Raw genomic sequence first — 20,960 nt, 5'->3', positions numbered from 1 at the left:
CTTTGATACCAATGGGACTACTCACATGTAATACACAAGCTGAGAATCTAGCCCTTTAGGTTTCATTGCTAATAAATTCTCGAGGACTTTTCCATAAGAGAAAAAACAAGCATTACCCTAGACATGTCATGGCATATTAGCCAATCATCAGGACTGTTGAATGAATGAGAGTCATTAAAAGATGCCATAACAGAGAAAGGAAACACGTTTATCACCTAATACATGAGGTCAATAGAGTTCTTGATGAAGATGTCTTTTTTCTTAGGGGAAAAAAAACCAACCCAAGATATATGGAAGTGGGCACTGAGAAACAAGACATCTATGGTGAAAGTAAAATCCAGTTCATTATTTTTTTTATGAGTTTTATTATGTTTATTGCAGGATGCAACCCAGTTGAACTCATTAATTCAGCAATTATACAGAAAAGGGAGAGAGGGCTTTGGGCCTGGACTTGCATGCAAACTGCCTTCAATTGACAGACTGCCTCACCACACTGGCTCTTAAAGGAACAGTGTGAAGTAGTGATGGCAGGAGCATCCACTGGCACACAGAAAGAAAGAAAGAAAGAATGAAAGAAAGAAATTTCACTTATAGGCTTTTTCAGCTTTAATATCTTAAGACCATTTGACACGAGTGTTTCATTTATTTCTTCAGTGTGAACCTGTTCTCTTTATGAAGGTTTCTTAAGTCCCCCAGCAGTAAACATCCCATGCTTTAAATACACAACTCGTTCTATTTTTCGTCCTAGACCTCTCTCTCTCTCTCTCCACTCCTCCTTCTCCTCCCTCTGGCCTTGACTGTTCCCCGCCCACCTTGCTGGTGCAGCATTGGAAATGGACTGCTCAGCTTTCACAGTATGATGCTCTGGCACTAGAAAAACCGTTAAGGCAATGCTACTACCTCCAATTAGAGATTTCTGGACCCCAAATCTTTATCTAGGACTCATGAATATTTCATGCACATTTCCTGATAGGGCTAAATCGCCTCGGTTGGCATGGAAATTCTATGGGCATCGGGTGCACAAACACAAGCTGTGAAAATAAAAAGGAATAATTTGGCGTCTGTTGCACATATTAGGAAGTGTTTGGAGCACTGCTCTTTGGCAAGGTCTTCCAAACACATCGTGCAGTGACGCACATTTTTGCAATGAAATTGTTTAATTGTGCACTGATTTTTAGGAACATACATGGTGAATATTAAATAGCCCCTGCAGCTCCTGTCGCTGCTGCTGGGAGCTAACATTGCATTCACTATTACAGGCAGTGACTTCTCCGGATTGCTCCAGGAATAACTCTTCACACTCTGTCCCTGGGACACAAACGGTGCTATACTACGTGGAAGCCATGTGACTTCACTATTAGGGCCAATTACAAGATCTTCCTCCCAGAAAATGATCTGCTGGAGGAACACAGGAATCGTGAGAGAGGGAGAGCAGAATGGTGTTTCAAAGCTGGTAAGCTCAGCACCCAAAAGCAAGTGATGAGATTGCATGGAGCCTGATCCACACTTGTTGACTTGCATTGACTTCATTGGACACTGAATTATGCCCATGGACCCTAGTGGAAGAGCCATTTCCACATCTAGATGATTTGTTAGAGCCCTTCAAGACCAGGAATGGACTGTGACCATATCACACCATTAGGCATAGGAATGAAACCATAAAGTGGTGAGATAAGTAGTGTCATGGTGAATTACTTACTCTGGGGAAGATTCCGGGGTTAAATTGGACATCTCTTCTGGTGTAGGTACTGCATGCGTGCACACACACACAAAGAGAGGGAATGAGAAAAAGGAAATGGTAAATAAATAGATCTTCCTCTTCCTAGTTCTAGACCAATGAAATAATCTTTGAATCATACCCTTTTGTTCTTCCCCATGCTTACATCTCCTAAAAACTGCAAGCCAGTCCTCATGTCTCAACATTTGTCTTGTGTTTCTAGATCACCGTGACTACTCTACTCTAAGGTATTGATGCTTTTAGGGCCTGATCAAAAGCCCACTGAAGTCAATGAAAAGTCTCCCATTAGCTTCAAGATGCTTTGGATTAGGTCCTTAGACTGAGCTTATCACTGTGGTGTCTGAATCACTTTCTACTGTTTTTTTCTTATTAATAAATACATGAATATCAGTGGTTAATATTCATACTTTGTACAGTGCCTTTTATCTAAAGATTCCACATATCCATTGAAAATACAGAGGGAATCCCTGGAGACTCTTCAAAGTGCAAATGAGATGTTGGAATGATGCTACATCAGTCCAACTGTGTTAGCACCTTGCACAAAATCCAGTGGGCTCCAATTAGAGGAACTGGTTGGTTGCTTAGCCAAAAATGAAAACTAGCTGATCAGCTTTTCCTCTGAGCAGGATCCCTGGATCACCATCACAGTTCTCAGTCCTTCCCTGGCCATCTCAGATACAGAATCTTTGATAAACAGGGCATATATTCTAGATCTTCCATTAGCATGTTAGATAGTCTCCTTTCTCCACAGGACAGATTTCCAATACGTTGAGTATAAAACCATAAGGAACTGGGGGCAGATTCTGAAAGCATTTGGGGTTAGTCATGTGACTTCAGGTGCCCTTTGCCAAAGAGGAAATGGCCACCCGAAGCTTGAAGCAAATAGCCTTGTTCATCTCCAGGGTCTCTAAAAACTATAACATCCCAAACAGACTGATTACATTAAGGGAAAGTTTACACCAATTACACACAGGAGGAAAAGAAAGAATTAAATAGGATTATACAAACAGGCTACATGATACAAGGACAATCTCATTCTATTCCCACCAACTGACCATCTCTGCTTGGGAGAGAGCTAGGCCTGGAATAGTAGGGGTGCTGCAGATCAAGACTAAAGGTGAAATGGCAGAGCTCTAGTCTCAGGAGTGAAGAAGCAGGAGATGCTGCAAGGTGAAATGATTGAGGTGTAATGGCAGAGCTGCCAGGGGGCTAACGGATGGGGATAGCAGGTGATGCTGCAAGTCATAACAACTCAATTGGTAGAGCTGCCGGGGGACTCAGGATTGGAATAGCAGGAGATGCTGCAGCCCAGGATTGAGGTGCAGCAGTGGAGCTGTGCTGTGGAAGTTAGCACAGACCTACCCACACTTGCCTTGGCCTTGCACTAAATCTCTCATTTTCATCAGCACTGATATTCACTTCTCTGCAAATGAGATTTGCTGAGTCATTCTCAGTTGCCAGTTCATTGCTGAATACTCACCCCAATCTGCACATCCACATTCATTTGGAGAATGGACTCACCTTGTAATTTCCGGCGATGGAACCGAGGAGACCCCAGGAAGCTGTTCTTGATTGAGTTGAGCCGTGTCCTCCAGGGCATTCCTCCAATGCTGGGGCTGGATGGTGGTGTTGGGTTGGGTGTGCCTGCTGGACTCTCCTTTGGCGTATGGACGGGTGTCCCCTTGGGGGTAGGGAGGGGACTTCCCCTTGGAGAGGGGTGAGGGGTGACCTGTATGATGGGGATAGATTTGGTGCTTGGGTCAGTACTAGAAGGGAGTAATCTAACAGGAGACATAGGGTTGGCCGGCACTGTAGGAACGGCCAGCTGGGGGCTAAAGCCTGCAGTGGGTGGGCGGCCCTGAGCATTCTGCACAGGGGGATTCTGGGAAGCGGGGGCGTTGGCTTTGCTAGCCGGGAGTGGGTTGGATTTGGTAGACTGGAGTGGTTTTTCAGCCAATTTGTTCTTGGATGGCAAAGTCTGCGTCTTTGGGTTGGGCTGAAGTGTTGGCTTTGGTTGGAGAACATGTCCAGGCCTGGAAGCGTTCCTACAAGCATCGGGGTCCAAGGAGACTTGGGGTCGGGGGGAGAAACGGAGATCAGGAGTCTGAGGGGGGATGAAAAACTTTCTGATAGGCTACAAGACAGACGCAGGGTGTCCATGCACATTGAGAACAGTGAGACACATACAGAGCAGGCGAGCAGAGAAAGGAAAGTCAGAATAAACCCATTCAAGTCATAAAGATGCATCATGTCACAAGGAGAGATGAGAGATGGAGGTGAAGGGGAGGGTGGGTGGGAGGGTGTGCAAAGAAACAAGAACAAAAAAACAAACAAACAAAAAACAAAAAAAGACATGCAGTTAGCTGGGAACGCAGCATAATCAACAGCAGCAGCAGTGGCGGCGGCGGCAGCAGCAAGAACAACAGTGTCATAACAGGCTTTATTATATTAACCAACCATGTATCAGCAAAGGAAAACCACAGAGAGAAAAGTAACACAAAGGAAAAAGGAAAAAAATCCAAAACAACAGAGAGAAAAAAGAGAGAGACGCCAAATCCCCAGCATTGTTCTGATTGCCCCATGATGAAAAAACACAGTGCTGAAGGGGAGGTGAGGAAGGGGTAATAAGAGCCATTCAAGCCACACAGAAATGATGAGTGCCTAAGCTGGGCTTGCTTTTTTCAGCTCAAAGTGCCCATGATCAAACACAGCAGAGAGATACAATTTAAAATAAGTGTGTGGTGCACGTGGAGTGTAGGAGAGGCATACAGGTTACTGTACACGCCATTCAGAACCTCTCTTTCCCCTTCTCTAATTCTGTCAAACTCACACATAGGCTCCAGTCACCCATGAGGGAAAGAAAGAGAAGAGGGAGAGCAGTACCATTTCATCCACCTTCCTCCCCTGGTCTTGCAGGGTGACATTATCTGGGAGATTCCTGAACCTGAAACACCAGGGGTAACCCTGAACCATAGGTCAGTTTGGGGTTTGATTTGCAAACAGATAGCTATACAGAGAATCCCTGAGGATCCCGGTAGAGTTATACGCCAGGGAAAGAAGGAGATTTCCCATCACTATTGAAAAGACAATGTGATGACACCCTGATTCTCCTGTTCTGAAATTCACTGCTCAGTATTTGCTACAAAGTCCCAGTGTCTCATTCTGTGGATGATGGAAGTGATCATGTAGCAAGACATATTTTAAGAAAAAAACTCAGCAGCTCATAATGCACCAGTGAGAGAACACAAGAAGGGAATAAATACACCCTTTTTTTTTTTTAGTTAAAAAAAACCAAACATTCACATATTAGTTACAGGGGCCATCTGGGAAATGTAGTTCAGATGAGTTCAGTTAACAGTGTAATATACACATTCAGGGAATAAAATCTTTTTAAAGGGATATTGGCAGGATAAAAACCACGTTTTAAAAACAAAATTAATTTTCTTACATATTGCTAATAACATCCTACATTACAAACAATGAAAGAATTGTAATAGTTCATCATTTATGATCTTTGTTTATTCTTAGCCCTGTACTCAGTTTGTTCATTTGTAGCTGTAATAAATATATTTCATTATTATTATTATTCATCATGTAGATTGCTGTAGCCTCTAAAGGCCTAATCCAGCCCCATTGTGCTAGGCACTGTACATACATATGATGTAAAGGCAATCACATCTCCAAAACTTAGAAAGGAAAACAGATTACTGGCTTTCCCTCTCTCGTTCTCATGCACTAGCACAAGGCTGTAATGTTTAAAAATGCAGGGGAATGTTTAAAGCCAAACAAATTAAACTGTTTGCATTGAGGGCATGATTCAAAGCCTTCTGAAGTCAATGGGAGGCTTCCCACTGATTTCAATGGACATTAGATCAGACTCTGAAAATTAAAAGAATACCAATACATTAAAATATTTCTATTCATATTTAAACACTTTAAAATTAAGACAACCTGTCTCTTTTGGTAAATTCCGATCACTATTAGGAATGGAAAGAGATGAGGAATATGGCTAATTCATTTATAAATAATTCCAAACGAAACAGGTTTAAAAGTAATAATTATAAGCATTTCCCTGAAATTTTTACAGTTCACATAATAGATAATGTATGACAGCACAAGAATCAAACTTACAAGAAATATAGCCATTCAGCTCCCCGTTAAAGCACTATAAATCTGGAGTAATACCATTAACCTCAATAGATTTACACCAGTTTACCCAAGAGCCTAATTTGGTCCATTAAGTCGACTGGTGTCTTCTCATTGCTATAGCTGAGAGAGATGCAACAAAGTAAACCAAGGTCCTGATCTTGGGAGATTCAAGCACTTTCAATGGCCATTGAATTCAGCACCTTGCAGTATTGTGCCCAAGCAACATAAATAGTGAAAAACACTTGATTTTGAAAATACTTTCACTTTCATTAACCTAAGGTGCTACCAGAAGCCTAAGGAAAGACACTTTTTAAAAATTATATGATTTTTAATCCAACAGTGTCCCTTTAAGACCAAAATCTGACCACCTTAAAATGGTTAAAATCTTTCGAGAATGCTACCTGGATGCTAAATAGCTTTTAAAAATATTTAATCAACTGCTTCGACATAATAATTTAAAAGAATAGTCACTGTGGACCAGACCTGCAACTCTTACTCATGTGAGTAGTTCTTACTCACAACAAGTAGTCCCATTCAGATCAATTGCAATTGCTCCCATGAGAGGGGATTACTCACTTGAGAGTTTGCAGGACTGGATGCTATTTTTGTGCACAACACTATTTTTGTGCTTTCCCCCCATGTATCCTGCTGCAGCAGTTAATGTTTTTCTCAGAATTTTGGCCAGTTCTGCTGCTATCAATGAAGCCAGTGCACAGAGTAGAAAGCCCCTGAAAAGGAACCTTGTTGGCTCCTGGTATATTAAAGACATCGGGGTTGGGGTGGAGGGACAAAAACCAAATGTCTGCCAGTTGCAAAACAGGAGAAAATTTGATGGGAAAAGGATTGGGAAATAAGATGCTTTGAAGAAAACAGTTAAAACAATGGAGAGGTTGGAAAATCTGAAAAGCCAGAAGCGTGACAATGTCCCTTTAAGAATATGAATTACACCTCACGGTTTAGGAGAAATAGCAATCTGAAGTGCTTAGGTGTTGGTGTTATCTATACATGTTCTTAGGTCCTTACACAGGGTGAGACGGCACCCATCCTCTAATGGAAACGTCTGCTGGGAATGGGGCCAGGGAAAGGCTCTGAGGTTCCCTGAAACATTCTGGGCCAGGTCCTTAGCTGGTGTGATTCGACATAGCCCCATGGACTTTTCAATAAGGATCTAGCAATCTGCTGCAGCTTGGGGCATGGAGCTGCACTGACAAAGCTTTCCTTGCCAGATGCTGTGCCCAGAATCCTCATTCCCCACCCAAGAGAGGCTGCCCACCACAGGGAGGCCTCTGTGTACGAGTAATTGCACCTTTGGGCTGTGATAGCTATACAGGAGGTTTATGATCTATTGCAAGGGGTTGGGATATGATGTGAGTCCCCCCAGTCATCCCACACCTTTTCCATTATGCATAGATCTCCAGACCCACGCTGGCTCTCAGGCTGGTGATGATGGTGTCATACAGGGAGGTAACTTCCACTGCTCTCCTCCCTACTTACTCTCTGTTACAAGAAGGGAAAACCCATGGGAGGAGGGGACAGTCTGTGCCCCGCTCTTGGGGAATGATTCCCTGATGTTTTACTCAGTCCTTACATAGGCAAGCTGACACTGAAGTCAGAGACCTTTGCCTCAGTAGGGATTGGCTAAATACTTAGCAAAAGCCTCAGGGTTTGGCTCATTGATAGTAAACAGAAACGAGTACTCTGTGTTTCCTCAGCAACCACAGTCTTGTGATGTGCCAATTTCTTATTTCTTCTATAAGTTTCTCCTCAGCCCTCAAATCCATATAATTTCTTTCTCTGAAGCCCTGTCCTCACGAGGTGACCAAACCATAGTGCGTACTACAATATTCATTGACATCCCCATTCTTGCTAGACCCATGTCTGTCAAGCATGGTTTTTTGGTGAGCAGAACCAAAGTGACTGTAGCTAGCATGGTTTGATGCTTCACTGTGGCTTTGTTACAAGCAGCCGTTATTAGCTGAACAAGTGCTATAGACAACCCAGCAGGATGTCATGTGTCCCAGCTGTGTTTGATCATAACAGTGGTTTTAAATATGGTTACGAGGCTGAGGATGGACAGAGCCATAGAGAGACTCCTGCACCGTTCAGGCAGCACAGGAAACGGGTAGGGTAAGAGATGCTCTGCTTGAATTTCTAAACAATATCTCCCCAATTCAAGCAAATTTACAGTACACCAAGGTAAAATAAAACATCCCACAAATAACCACAGCCCTACAGGAATAGTAGCCAAAAAGCCTGAACTTGTACCAATAGATCCTGAAGTAATGCCACTTACCCTTGGACTGCTGAGGGGGCTGGTGGAGAGACCAGATGAAGCTCCGCTGATCGACCGAGACCTGAGTGGACACAACAGGGAGAGATGGCCCTCAGAAACCCTGGGCAAGGAACATCCACTGAACACCAGCCACCACATGCACTGGCATGAGCTGAGCAGTGGAAGGGAGGCTTTCAATAGGAAAAGCACATGGCTCTTTCCTTACCCTCACACTATCATGACACACCTTTCAACTCCCCCACTCTCATAATAAGACTCTAAGAAAGGATGTTCACACAGAGAGGAGTCCGGGAACCCACAGGTGCTCTGTTAGTGGAGCGGTACAATGCCGCCCACTTCTGGGTCATGAATATTTGTGCATGGACAGCTACTGTTTCCTGCCAGTGTACACTAAACAGATCATGGCAGAAGTGGCAATCATAAGCCCAGTACTGGTGGTAAGAATTATTATTTGCATAGTTCCACGTGGTGTGCTTGAGGTAAAGACCCCAGCAACATGGAAAACCACAATCTGTGTAACTCACGAGAGCATAAAATTCTACAAGGCACCAAAAAGCTCAAATCTGAAGTGCCCCAGATAGAGTATCTCCTCAAATCAAAGGACTGTCCCAGTGAAACCAACGCTCAAGTCTATGGTGACTTGTTATTTGATGCTGAGCCACTATTTCTAACTTCACCATGATGCCATCCCTTTGGCTCTCCAGTGAGATTTGCATCTGACAACATTGATCCCTTCTGCCCTCTAAAGAACTTCCCAAAGAGGCCTATGGGACTTTCTGCCCATTGGAGAGCTCCTCCCTATGGAAATATCAGCATTTCTGATTACCAGAGCAGCTCCTCTTATGGGATCACCGGGCCTTGGCCCACCAATGAGGTCGCCCTGTGGGAGCAATGACCCTTCTGCCAATTGATAAAGTCCATACAGGATCAGTGTCACTCCCGCCTGGCATTTATGGGATTCCCATATGGGATAACAGACCCTTTTAACCACCAGTGAGCTCTTCTATGGAATCGCCTGCTGAACTGCCCAACAGTGGGGTCTCCCTTATGGGATCGCCAGCCCTCCTGCTTGTTGATGAGATTCCCAATTTTGGGATCAAAAGCCCTAATGTCTTCAGGTGCAGTTCAGCCTATGGGACCAATCTTCCCTTCCACCTGCCTCATACGGAATCACCTGCTTTTCACTCACCAACAAAGGCCTCTGCAAAACACGTACAAATGCACTGAGCCAAAACCAGTGGTTCTGAACTGAAAGGCCGTGCAGACCAAACACATGAACGTCTCAGCAATGGAACTTTTCAACTGAGGAGAATTTTAATACATGAGCACTGACAAAAACTGTTCCTTATAGCGGAAAGCATTTCATGTGTCTTTTGAGTGATTCCTCCCTCCCATGTTCAAATGACCCAGACAGAGTGTTGACCAGTTCTAGTGGCAGCTGCTCACAACCCTTCTCAATTAGAAGGATAGGTTGTCTTGAAGAACAACATTTTTTGAAGGAGGAGACTATACTGGAGAAACAACATAACCAACCACTAATTTATAAATATCTCTGTTCCACACTCAGACTTGCCAATGTGCATACAATCTATGTGCGTGTGCGCATATAGGTGCACACGCACATGCGTGTGTGTGTATACAAGCATATGTGTGTATATACATTATATATCATTTTATTATATATATGTAGTTCTGTAAGTATATACAGCCCTCCAGAGACCACAAAGCTAATTTAGAATCCCTGCCCCGTCTATCAATTGTATCTCTCTATTATATAATAATATTATAAATTTAGACTCAAAATGTTCTCAGATCCATATATCCTTAAAAAGAAATTTAACATAAAAAAGATCAGTGAGCAGTAGAAGAAGATTTAAATTAACATACAACACAATGGCAAGCCACAGTCTCCCAGTCTGTATTGAATGCAAAAACTCTCCATGGAATTCATTCCTTGCATCTCAATGCATCATTGCATCTATTCTAGACAAAGTGGCCCTGGCTTCGCATTCACTTCCACCAGTGTAAACCCACATTAATTCCACTGCAGACTGTGGAGTTCCTCTGGGTTTACACCAGTGCAAATGAGAGTAGAGTATGACCTGCTTTGTACATGAACTCCACTTTGCTGGACTGTTTTTATGTTACCTTTCTCTCCCAGTCGGAGTTAGGTACCTAGGTCTTTTGAAAACTGCACTAGGCATCTATCTGCATTTTTAGGCATCAAAGTACCTGGTCTTTTGTTCCCCTCAACATTCAATTTGTAGTTGGAAGTTGATCTTTAACATTCTCCTGAATTTCAGGATAGTTGCTTAAAACTTTCCCTTATCCACCTGTTCCCAATCATATCTACTTCCAAAAACTCTGAATTCTCCCCTTCTATTCCAATCTCTCCCCATATTAAAAAAGCAAATGGTCACACACTTATAGGGTACTATACAGCAGGCTCCATTCTTCCAGCCCCTGTTTCTTATCACAAATAGTGGTTTGCAAGGAGCAGAGTTTAAGAAGCTTTGGATCAATTTTTAATGCTCTTTAAAAAAAGAGAGCTGACCATTTAAAAATCTTTCCCTTTCACATGAAAGGGGAGGACAGTTTCCAGACTCCTCACTGCTCCTTCCTCTTTCTAAGAAATCCCAGCATTTAAGTTTACCAGTGGGGTACAATTCCCAAGTGGCTATGGAAACTTACTTGTGGCAGGCTCTTCAGGGGTGGGGGGGAGAGAAGGGGAGCAGCTATCAGGCAAGAACGAGTATTTTTTTCCCTCCCAAGAAGATCACCTTCATCAGGAAATGCATGAACCCAGTTTGTAAAAAATACTTCAGGATGCCTTTGCACTGTTCCTGTATCTGTCAGCCAGGTGCAAAGAATCAGAGCAGAGGCCAAACATCAGTCATGAAAACTGGCCCAATGCTTCAATGTGAAGATGAAAAAACAGAGAATTTCAATATTATTTAAATATTTGCATCTATATATCACTGTATAGCGAAAGTGGAAGTCCCCGCAGGCAGCACCCAACACTGCAGACTCCGAAAGACCTTACTGTGTGGGGAAAAAGGTGGAACGTGGCAAACAACAGCAGGAAAAGTATCTTTTCTCTATGAATATGAGCAAAGTTTATTTAGCTGAAAATGTCCATTAGTGTGTAACCAGTTTAAAGTCTCTAGAGGCATTAAGAATCACTGGAAGGTAAGTATTATTTCTATAATTACTCAAATAATTCCATACCTTATAATTAATAATACTTTACACTTCTACGGATTCCCACATTCAGGTTGAACTCAAAGTGCTATACATAGTGCATGTGCCAGTACTCTGTACATCATTCTTTATCTAGTTACTTATCACACAGGAGAATCTGGTATGGTATAAAGGCTTTATGACCACCTGAAATAGGTGCCAATAAAGTCTTTAGGATGGGATTTTAAAAAGCATGTAAATCATTTATGGACATAAGTCCCTTTTGATTTTCAAAGGGCTTTCTGCTCCAAAGTGCTTTTGAAAATCCTATCCTTGTACAACATCATTATATATAGGCCACATATTTTTCAGAAACAAGCTATTTTAGAACTTTTAAAAATGTGATTGCTGATATTTCTCATATTCCTCCTCTAGTGAAGCCAAATTTCTTAGCACCATCAGATCAAGTTGTGAATAAAATCTATATCATGCCATTTATCCTTGGAATCTAATTAACCTTCTTAGATAGACCACAGGCCTGTTGATTTTCTCAATGAGCAATCTAAGCCCCTCAGTAACACTTAGTGCACTAGGGTTCATTTGTTCATTTGGTTTCAAAACCCATGTAGTTAAGAAAAGACAGAAGACTGATTTTGTCTCTTTTTTGTTGTCAGTTTCTGAAAAGAACCACCAAAGAATTGTTTTACTTCTGCTTCAAAACAGAATCCAGTGTAGAATCTACATCAGACTTTACATTCATTTTCTCTTTGAATAAAACTCTTATAGATTTTTAAAATAAGATCAAAGGTAAAATTTAGTGCCTCATAGTGGTGAATTCACTTGTAGAAGAATGATCCTTTCTTATTAAGTTGTACTTGTACTGTGGCCTTCAAAATGGACTTGGTCCATAAAGTTCAGTGGGTGCAGGATACAGTTAGCTGTTCGCAGCTGGGAGCTGTGCTTCCAAGAATGGGAGCCGGCAGCGTGCGTGCAGCGTGCATGCAGCATGCGGTAAATGCATCAGACTTGCATCCTGGTGGTGCAAACAGTGGCTGAGATTTTGGATTTGTCGAAACCCTGTAGGTGGCTTTGAAAATCTCAGCCAAACATGTCCAGCCAGTTACTTGCTTGTTTCTTTTAAAGCACAAATTAGGTCGAATTAAACACAAACTGGGCTCCTTCTTGTTTTTCGCTTGATTGTTTAAATGAAAAATCAAGATTCCTAAATCACACTATAGGGTCTAAATCCCCCAGAAAGCCATATGATATAATACCCAAGAAACAGCAGTCTGGCTGGTCTCTGAACATGCCAAGCCATGCTCTATTACCCAATCTCTCTACAGCTTTTAATGTTGAGCCCTAACCAGAAACAACTTTTTTCCTGTGCAAATTTGAGCACAAGAGTAATAAGTAGCAGGGATAACACCAATTACATAACATCAGGATGGCCCCTCAGAGTGTGGTGCTGTACAGTTTTATGCTCTAATCTTAATTTTTACTACAGGGTACAATATTTGCTACCCTGAATTGCTACTGTGAAGTCAATGGGTCTAATCATGGTGATAAGTCCCACATCCTGTAGCATATGTCTGCAGGATCAGGCCCTTGGATGCAGGCACACATGGGGAAAAGAGCAGGGGGAGAGGGGACTTGCACCCTTCTGCCTTCAGCACACCCTAGGTGGTGATATAAAACAGCATCATCTTGTTTAATTAGGGTATCCCAATTTCACTTTATATTAAGGCTCCATTTATAATTGATTTATAAAAGGTTAAAAAATTACTAACAGATGTTATATGTGTGTTCCAGACCTGAGTTGCACGTGTTCTAGGTGGTTATAGTTACATCAGTAGAAAGTGCTGTAAATGGTTCTAAGCATCTAATGACTAGCTGGACTCTATAACAATCTATTACAACCATTTATTAAAACATAATAATTTATTATCCCTTTAATAACTATCAATAAACAAAACTTTATATAAAGTGTGACCATATTCCTAGTTGTATCTAGAGCCTCTTTACAGAAAATAAAGAGCTTTGAAGGTGTCTGTTTCTAAGGCCAACAGTTTATTTCCTCATGGAAAAAGAAATTGTGCTAAGAAGAGGGAAAAGACATAGGAATTATTTTAGCCTATGCATGGGTTTTAGCATCATCTTAGGGGGGAAAAAAGGATGTTGTTATTCAAATATCAATAATCAACCGGGTGTGCCATATAGACATGAAAAGTGCAACAGGTAGGGAAGTGGTTTTCATTCTCAAGGTGTCTTAGTATCGGCATAGTGTCAGAGATTAGTTTTGTGTCCCCTGAGACATTAAAAACAAAACAAACAAACACACGAACAAAAATACAAAAGAAGAAGAAAAGTATATAGTGTGACTCCAAGACACGCACGCACACACATACACACGTGCGCACTAAAATGCTTCTTCCCACATCTCTCTCATTGGTGAAAAGTTACACACAGGTGCTAAAATGCTTCTTCCCACATCTCTTTCATTGTTAAAACGTTTCATTCGATCAAGTCCATAAATCCATATTTGTTAACTCTGCAAGTTAAAAAATCTCTCTATAAGATATAACAGGTCCCACAACAGGTATAATCCAAAACTGGAGCTTACCCCAATGCATCAGCACTCGCCATCCTCGGAAGGGGGAAATGAGGAGAGAGAGAAAGAGAGAGAGAAGGGATTGGGGAGGATGTGAAGGCAGGTGGAGAGAAGAGTACGAAAAGCAAAGTGAAATACTGTTCAGAGAACTAAATGGTTAGAATTATTGCCACAGGTGCCTCCCGCTCAGGAGACCAGGAATGCTAGGGGACAGTTTCATTTACTAAACAATGTTCCATACTGCACACAAAGAATGCAGAAATGTCAGACTTTTGCATTTGGGAACTGGGGGAGAGACATACTAAGGTGTCAAAAGAAACCAACAACGCCCAACTAAACCAGACAGCAGAGTTGGAGGTTTGTGTTCCTTGTTTTGTTTCCATAGCATCTCTCAGATGAAGCACAGTTAGATCAGAGTGTTAAAAAGGAAGCCGATCTCTCTGCACCCATTTTGCTCAGCACAGTGTCCCGCTGCCCTCCATACTGGCTGGGTGAGAACCACCTTTTCCCATACATGAACTGCGAAAAGTACTGGTCATTAAAATGTACATTTCTGAACTAGTCTGAGAGTCCAGTGAGCAAGACTATAGGCAAAGTTGCAGCCATGCTTTGATACCAGTTTAATAGTTATGAAGGAGCACTTACTGTGTTAAAGTCAGGGATTCAGATTAGCTGGGTCATGCCAGTACTTATCCCTGGGGATGCTATCCTGTGCTTCAGAATCTAATTCTTCATTTAAAATAAGTTAAGTTCTCCAGGCCTTAAAAGTTGTAGAGATATCATTCAAACGAGAACAGAGTGTAAACCGACCCTAAAAGAGGTGTGAGCAGTTCATTTATCCCAATGGCATATTGACTCTTAAGCCTAATGTTAGCAATTCAAATACTCAACACCCTTAGTTTTTCACTGCTGATCAAAGCACACAAGGAAGAGGTATGATTATTTTTATTAAGCTCTCTATGCATTGGTTGGGTTGTGAGCCAACTTGGGAGACTATCATTACTCATTATTTTTTCAATCTGACCTTTGATTAATGTGAAAAACTCTGGTTTGATATTAAACCAAATTATTTTCAAGTAGGATAGAAACATTATTCTCTCTCTCTCTCCACCCCTCCCTCTCTAGTTCCTGTAACAGGTTACGTAGTTGCCAGTTACCCATGGCAGGTCAGTTCTCTGTGAAATGATCACCACCAGAAATGTCAAATTTAGCTTTTGCCAAGTAGATTCCACAGTTTACTTATAAGCACAGCCAGATGTGCTTCTTGTTATGTGAATGTTCCGAACGCTGTGCCAGGCAACATGGGGATGGTCTTAAGAAAACTTAAGACACAAACACAATTAAAAAAAAAGTCACTATATTATATGTTGACAGAGAGGTGGAAAGAAGCATTGTAGTCAGTGCTTTCTCATATGCATGAGTGACACTCCATTTGTACTTTGTTTTGGAGTTATAATTTGGATAAAATCCTGATTCATAGCCATAAGGCCAAACCCTGTTCTCAGTTATATAGTGCATATCCATTTAAGCTGATGTAACTGAGAGCAGCATTTGGCTCCGAGTGTGTGTGTATATATATAAAATACACCCATCCTTACACACAGTGTACTGAAATACATCTATAATGTGTGTATATAGATTTATCCATTTTTCTTTCATTTTGAATTATTTTCCCCAAAGGGAAAGGCACTGAGGATTTTAACAAAGAGAACAGAAAGCAATTTCAGAACAGGGGAAAGGGAGATGGGAAATTAGGTTAAAAAATGACAAACCCAGAACACAATAGACCCAGCAGCGCAGACATGTGCATTCCCTACAATACTGAAGCAAGTGAACTACGGAGCTGCAGCAACCCAGATACAGAAGAAGAAAAGCATTGAAAGGTGCGAGAGGGAGCTAAGAGAAAAAAGAGAGAGAGAGAGAGAAGAGAGGGACAGTGGCCTCAGCTACTAAGACAACCATGTGCATCTAGAGGGGGAGGAGCCTTAAAGATGCAGTATTCCTTTTAAAAAGATAAACCAAAAAATGGATAATGAAATGTTGGCCAAAGGTTTAGTGGCCACCATGATTAGTTAGCCCCAGAGAGGTCATTTTGCTGGGGTTCTCTTTGCTGCCCTCCCTTTCTCTCCCTGCTCCGTTAGCAGATCTGAAGACTATTTGCCCTAACTCCCCACCCCATTTCCCACCGTGGAGGTGCTTCCATCCTAATACTCAGAAAGATAAAAAGATGGAGGGAGGTGGCAGGGAATGTGCCAATCCATCTCTTTCCTCATCACTCTCCTTTCAATAAAAGGGCCCCTAGGAGGTTCTCCTGCAGAAGCCCAGCCCAGCCCTCTAGCACTACGAAAAAATCTCCTCTGTGATGTAACCAGAAGTGTAGTTGTGTCTTTAGGGGATTCTCCCAGCAGTTCCTGAAAAGTCATCTCCACTCTTTGCACAGAGCTGGGAGCTGGGAAGACTTAGCAGACACTTCTCGTGTCCTAGGCTAGATGAAAAGGCCTCTCTGCACCTATGACTGAATCCTAAATGCTGTGGAAGGACCGTTCTTTTGAGCAGTCTTGGAATAATTTACACTCCTCATTTTTTTGCTGGCCCTCAGACAAGTGAGTGCCTGGTGTGCTGTCTCAGGATCTGTCCCTTCATCTGCAGGCAAACTTGGTTCTCTATCTGCTTCTTTTCTGTGGCAGCCTCAGAGTCCTTAAAATGTGTGTTCAATGGATTGTGTCAGCCTGTGAAAGGCTGATAGACTGTCACCCTCACTCATGGGAAGTCTTTAAAGGTTTATATGTAAAGGACCATGGTTATATTAAACGGGAAAGGTTCCTGTATAAAGTGAGGAAGGTTCCTCCAGATTTGTTGTGAAGCCTTGAGAAACCCTCAACTTTCCTCTCATTTGAGTGCCATGGAGCAGCCTCCATCCTTCTGGCTGTTGCTGGCCCCTTAACTGGATGGATTTGGGAGTTAATGTCACAGTATAAAATGCTCTGTCACCTATTTTTCTTATGAGGCTAGCACATGGCCCAATGGGCAGGAAATCCCATAAAGACATAACCACATTGACTTAGAGTGTAAGAGGTAAAGGGCTGGGGAAAAGGTCAAGTGTTTTTAAGCACTGTCTTTATCATATAGCATATGAATACTACAATATTGTGGGGAATTATTCATTGTATTATAGTTAGCTGTTAGCACCAGAACAGAACTCCACCACTCGGGTGCTCAGTGTTTCACAAAAAATCTCCAAAAGGCTAAACTCGTTTTTTAAATGAACCCAAGAGTATTTATTTAAATCCCCAAATTTGGCTGCCTCTCTCCACAGTTGGGAGTTGCTCTTGTGCTTATTCTTTCCCATCTACCAGCAACTATTTCCCTTGCCTCTGACCCACTGATTTTGCAACATCTTGATTAAATCTCACCAGTAATATTCCTTTTCTTTCTCTCTCTGGCTGGTGTATCTACAATAGCCTTAAAGAGCCTGCTCCTTGTCTGAAAGCATTTTGCTACTGATTCTTCAGACAGATGGTGCCCCTAAAACTTTCCACCATTGCTACTGCTGGCTTAGCTGCACTGGAGTTAGCAATGACAGGAGTGTAGTGTAGACAGGGATCCACGTGACTGCTGGCCTTCAAAGCAGTGTTTTCAGCCTTTCCTAAAGCTGGTTCAGACAACACGGTGGTTAAAATACCAGTTCTCTTTCTACACTGGTACTCCTACCATTGTGAACACCTATGGGACTGAACCAGTGGTAGCAACAGTGTGGAATTTAGGTGGGAAATCCTAGTACAGACCCAGGCTGTGCATGAAGCATTTGGGGACAGACTTATGTGAAGGGTTGTATCTAAAAACACATCACATTCTACTGCAGAAGACACACACAAAAAAATGCCCGCCCTCCCTGGCTCGCTGTAGGGCATGAGCAGCTGCATCCCCATATGGAGAAGATAAGTGCTGCATCTTTAAGGTCTCAGCAGTGAGGTAGAGGAGAGGAACAGATTGTCAGTGTTTATACCTTTCTTCTTTGTTGAATTTGGGATTTGCTTCAGAGATATCCAGGCTTTTACTGAACATTGTTTTACTATGGCAGGAACAAAGTGAGAAAACAGAGTTACTAATATGGACATTCATAAAAGAGATTCACCTGAAAGAGTCCCTGACACTGAGCCCTCCCAACCCAATTTTCCTTTTTTTAAGCAAGCTCCAAAATACCTTTCCTGATCCTTTCCAATCTATGGCTCAATCCTGAATGGTGCTGATCATCTCTTGAAGGTGCTGAGCATCCTCAATTCCCACTGACTTCAGTGAGAGCTGAGGCCTTCAGCACATGGCAGAATCAGACCCCTACAGAAGAAGTATTCTGTAACAGTGGACTCCCAGCCTGTCGTAGTCTGTGACCTCCCCAACAAACACACCTATACACCCTGCTCCCCATTACTGCACTGAAAACTCCAGCTGGAGTCCACTTGTCTCAGTGGAGATGGACCATGCTTGAATGTGGAAATAGCAATGCCCTCCTTACTCCTGCTGAGAACCTGAAAGCCCTTCCTGGAAGTCATTAACACTAAGCACACTATGGGCACAGATTCAAAGTGGCAAGCAAATCTTCTTAAAGATAAAGGATGCTTTTATTTTTCTACTCTTCATAGCTCATTCCTACCAGTCCCACTCCCCTACCCATCCTCAAAAAGAACCATTCTGCTTCCCAAACTTGGGTCAGAATCCCAGCAACTGAGAAGCAGGACTCTAAAAGCCTCACTAAAGGAGATCTGTCTTATTATGTGTTAACTCTGTGTTATGTGGATAGCTCTTCTATGCAATACAGCCTCCCAACACTGGCTGATGCTTCATTCAAGCTATCCACCTCAGCAACCCACAAGAAAAAGAATGGAAGGAAAATGAATAGTTGATGGAACCCACTTTAGGAAGTTTGATTGAATCTTCTCAACTCAGGCCCTTGCTACTGTAAAATTTTGGCACCCAGCAGAGGTTCCAGCTGCTGAAGGGTAACAGATGTCAACTAGAGGAAGGGCTGTCCAATTCACAAGATTCTGAGTGCCATAAGGTGTAAAATCTCACTTTAGAGTAGTGGTTTTCAACCCGCAGACCAGGTCTCAGATTTCCAAAGGGGTCCACACCATCATTTAAATTTTTTTAGGGGTCTGTAGATAAAAAAAGTTTGAAAACCACTGCAGTGTCGAGTGTTCTGTGCACCTATCCCCTCCCCTCTGATATTTCTCCTGGCAAGAGTGAAGCTGTGGGTTCTAGGAAGAGCCAAGCAATCTGCAATGGTGGGAAAGAAAAGCACTGGCAGCGGTGAAACTCGATGCCACTGTCCCTTTCAATACATTTGGGCTGACTACTAGCAGGATAAAACCAAACCTAATCACCAGATATAGGTGCAGTGGGTGTTTGACTGTTTTTAGTGTGTCTCATGCAGTCATAGAAACAACAGAGAGCACTTAGAGGGGCCAACACCAATGTTTCAAGCAGAGGTGGATGGGCAGCAGCTTGTAAGCTGGAAGCCAGTCGTGCAGGACTCCACTTCTTTCACTGTTCTTCTCCAGGACTAAGTCACTGAAGGGCTATGTTTTTTCCTAATGCTTTCAGCACAAAAGCCCTTTTACCAACCTGTTGGGTTTGAGTCCCCTAGTCCAAGCTCTAGCAGGATATCAAACCCATAATATCAAGATTAGAGGCTGCTGTGGTCCCAGGCTGGGTGCCAAGTGTGCTGTTTATCCCACGGACACATGCAACTGGAGGCTATCACATGCATCCCATTTCTGAAAATAAGCAGATGTTCACTACAGTGGGACTAAAACACAAGTCACAAGGGAGTGTTTTGCCCATTGAGCTAGAGAAGCATCTCTAGTAGCTTGCGAAGGAAGCAATGGCTGCATATTTCCTGCAGTCGTTCATCTCTAACTAGGACTGTCATCTCAGTCCCTCTCTTCACCTTCTCAGTGCAGTACAATCCTCCTGGAATAAAGCAGTGGGTATCCCTCAGCCCAGACTGAGAATGTCAGGGCAACACTACCCCCCGAAACTCACAGGGCTACAATGAAGTGCTGCAAAATCCACCCTCTGTGGGTTACTTGCTGCTGAATACTATGCAGCTAGCCTGATTCTTGGCTGAAGGCACTTGGCATTTTGTTACGGACTGTTCTGACAGATGGTGCCCCTATCAGCTGTGCACCATCCCCAGACATCTCCATGCAGTGGCATTTGTTAATGAAGCCAGCTCAGTTATAAATGACCACGCTGCCAGCAACTCATACTGTGCCATTGTCATCTACCTACGTGGAGAGGGTTTGAGTAATGAAAGCTTGAGCTTGAAATAAAATAGCACCTTCCCCTTAACCTCTTCCAAAATATGCACCACTCAACAGGGCATCATCCCTCATAATGTCAGCACATGCCCCTCCACTGTCCTTGATCAGATCTTTATGTCTTGCTTTAGCTAAAGTTGCCTGGTGCACACACACTCCCAATGTATCCCTTCTGATTGTCCTTGATACCTCTGGCATATGCGTCCTGCCTTCTTTAACCTAGAGTCCCTCCCCTCCTTGACATGCTGCCAATGTCTCTCTCTCCAGTGTCTTGAGATAACCTCAACAATTCCCCTCATGTCCCTTTCGACTGATCACCGATATTGCAACGTTTTCTAATTGTGGGGGAGAATGGGACATTCAAAGCAGAACGGAATACTCAGGATAATATGAGCTCTTGATTTGCCACTTTTTTAGCTTTATGACAACTTGTTGTGGACGCACAAGCCAAAGGTGAGAGGTGGCAGGAGCGCTCCAGCTATCAGAACACATCAGGATCAAGCCAGGAAGGTCTAGGCTGTTTGAATGACTTGCTCCCTAACTCAGGTTGTCTGTCTTGCCGTTATTTCCACTTCCTGTTTGTTGTTCCACCTAGCTAACTGCTCCCTGCAAGCAACTGCAGAATACAGTAGCTTACTAAGGCAACAAACTGTCTGCAGCTGGGGTGTTGAA

General features: G+C 42.7%; 1 protein-coding gene across 1 annotated transcript in view; it reads right to left on the bottom strand.

The window, feature by feature from the left end:
* The window catches only part of BRSK2 (BR serine/threonine kinase 2), a 390,934-nt gene that overhangs the window by 38,654 nt on the left and 331,320 nt on the right, over window positions 1-20,960 (bottom strand). Inside the window, exons 13-16 of the mRNA XM_067540389.1 lie at window positions 17,975-18,040; window positions 8,181-8,241; window positions 3,260-3,467; window positions 1,700-1,748 (exon numbers count right to left, since the gene is read on the bottom strand). Coding sequence (XP_067396490.1) covers window positions 1,700-1,748; window positions 3,260-3,467; window positions 8,181-8,241; window positions 17,975-18,040 — 384 coding nt within the window. The remainder of the gene's footprint in view (window positions 1-1,699; window positions 1,749-3,259; window positions 3,468-8,180; window positions 8,242-17,974; window positions 18,041-20,960) is intronic.

The sequence above is a fragment of the Emydura macquarii genome, unplaced genomic scaffold (genome assembly GCF_026122565.2).
Source record: "Emydura macquarii macquarii isolate MOO-44397 ecotype Brisbane River unplaced genomic scaffold, CSIRO-AGI_Emac_v2 contig_587, whole genome shotgun sequence".
NCBI lineage: Eukaryota > Metazoa > Chordata > Testudines > Chelidae > Emydura > Emydura macquarii.
The sequence above is the reverse complement of the archived record's forward strand: the minus strand, read 5'-3'. Positions and strand labels throughout refer to the sequence as shown.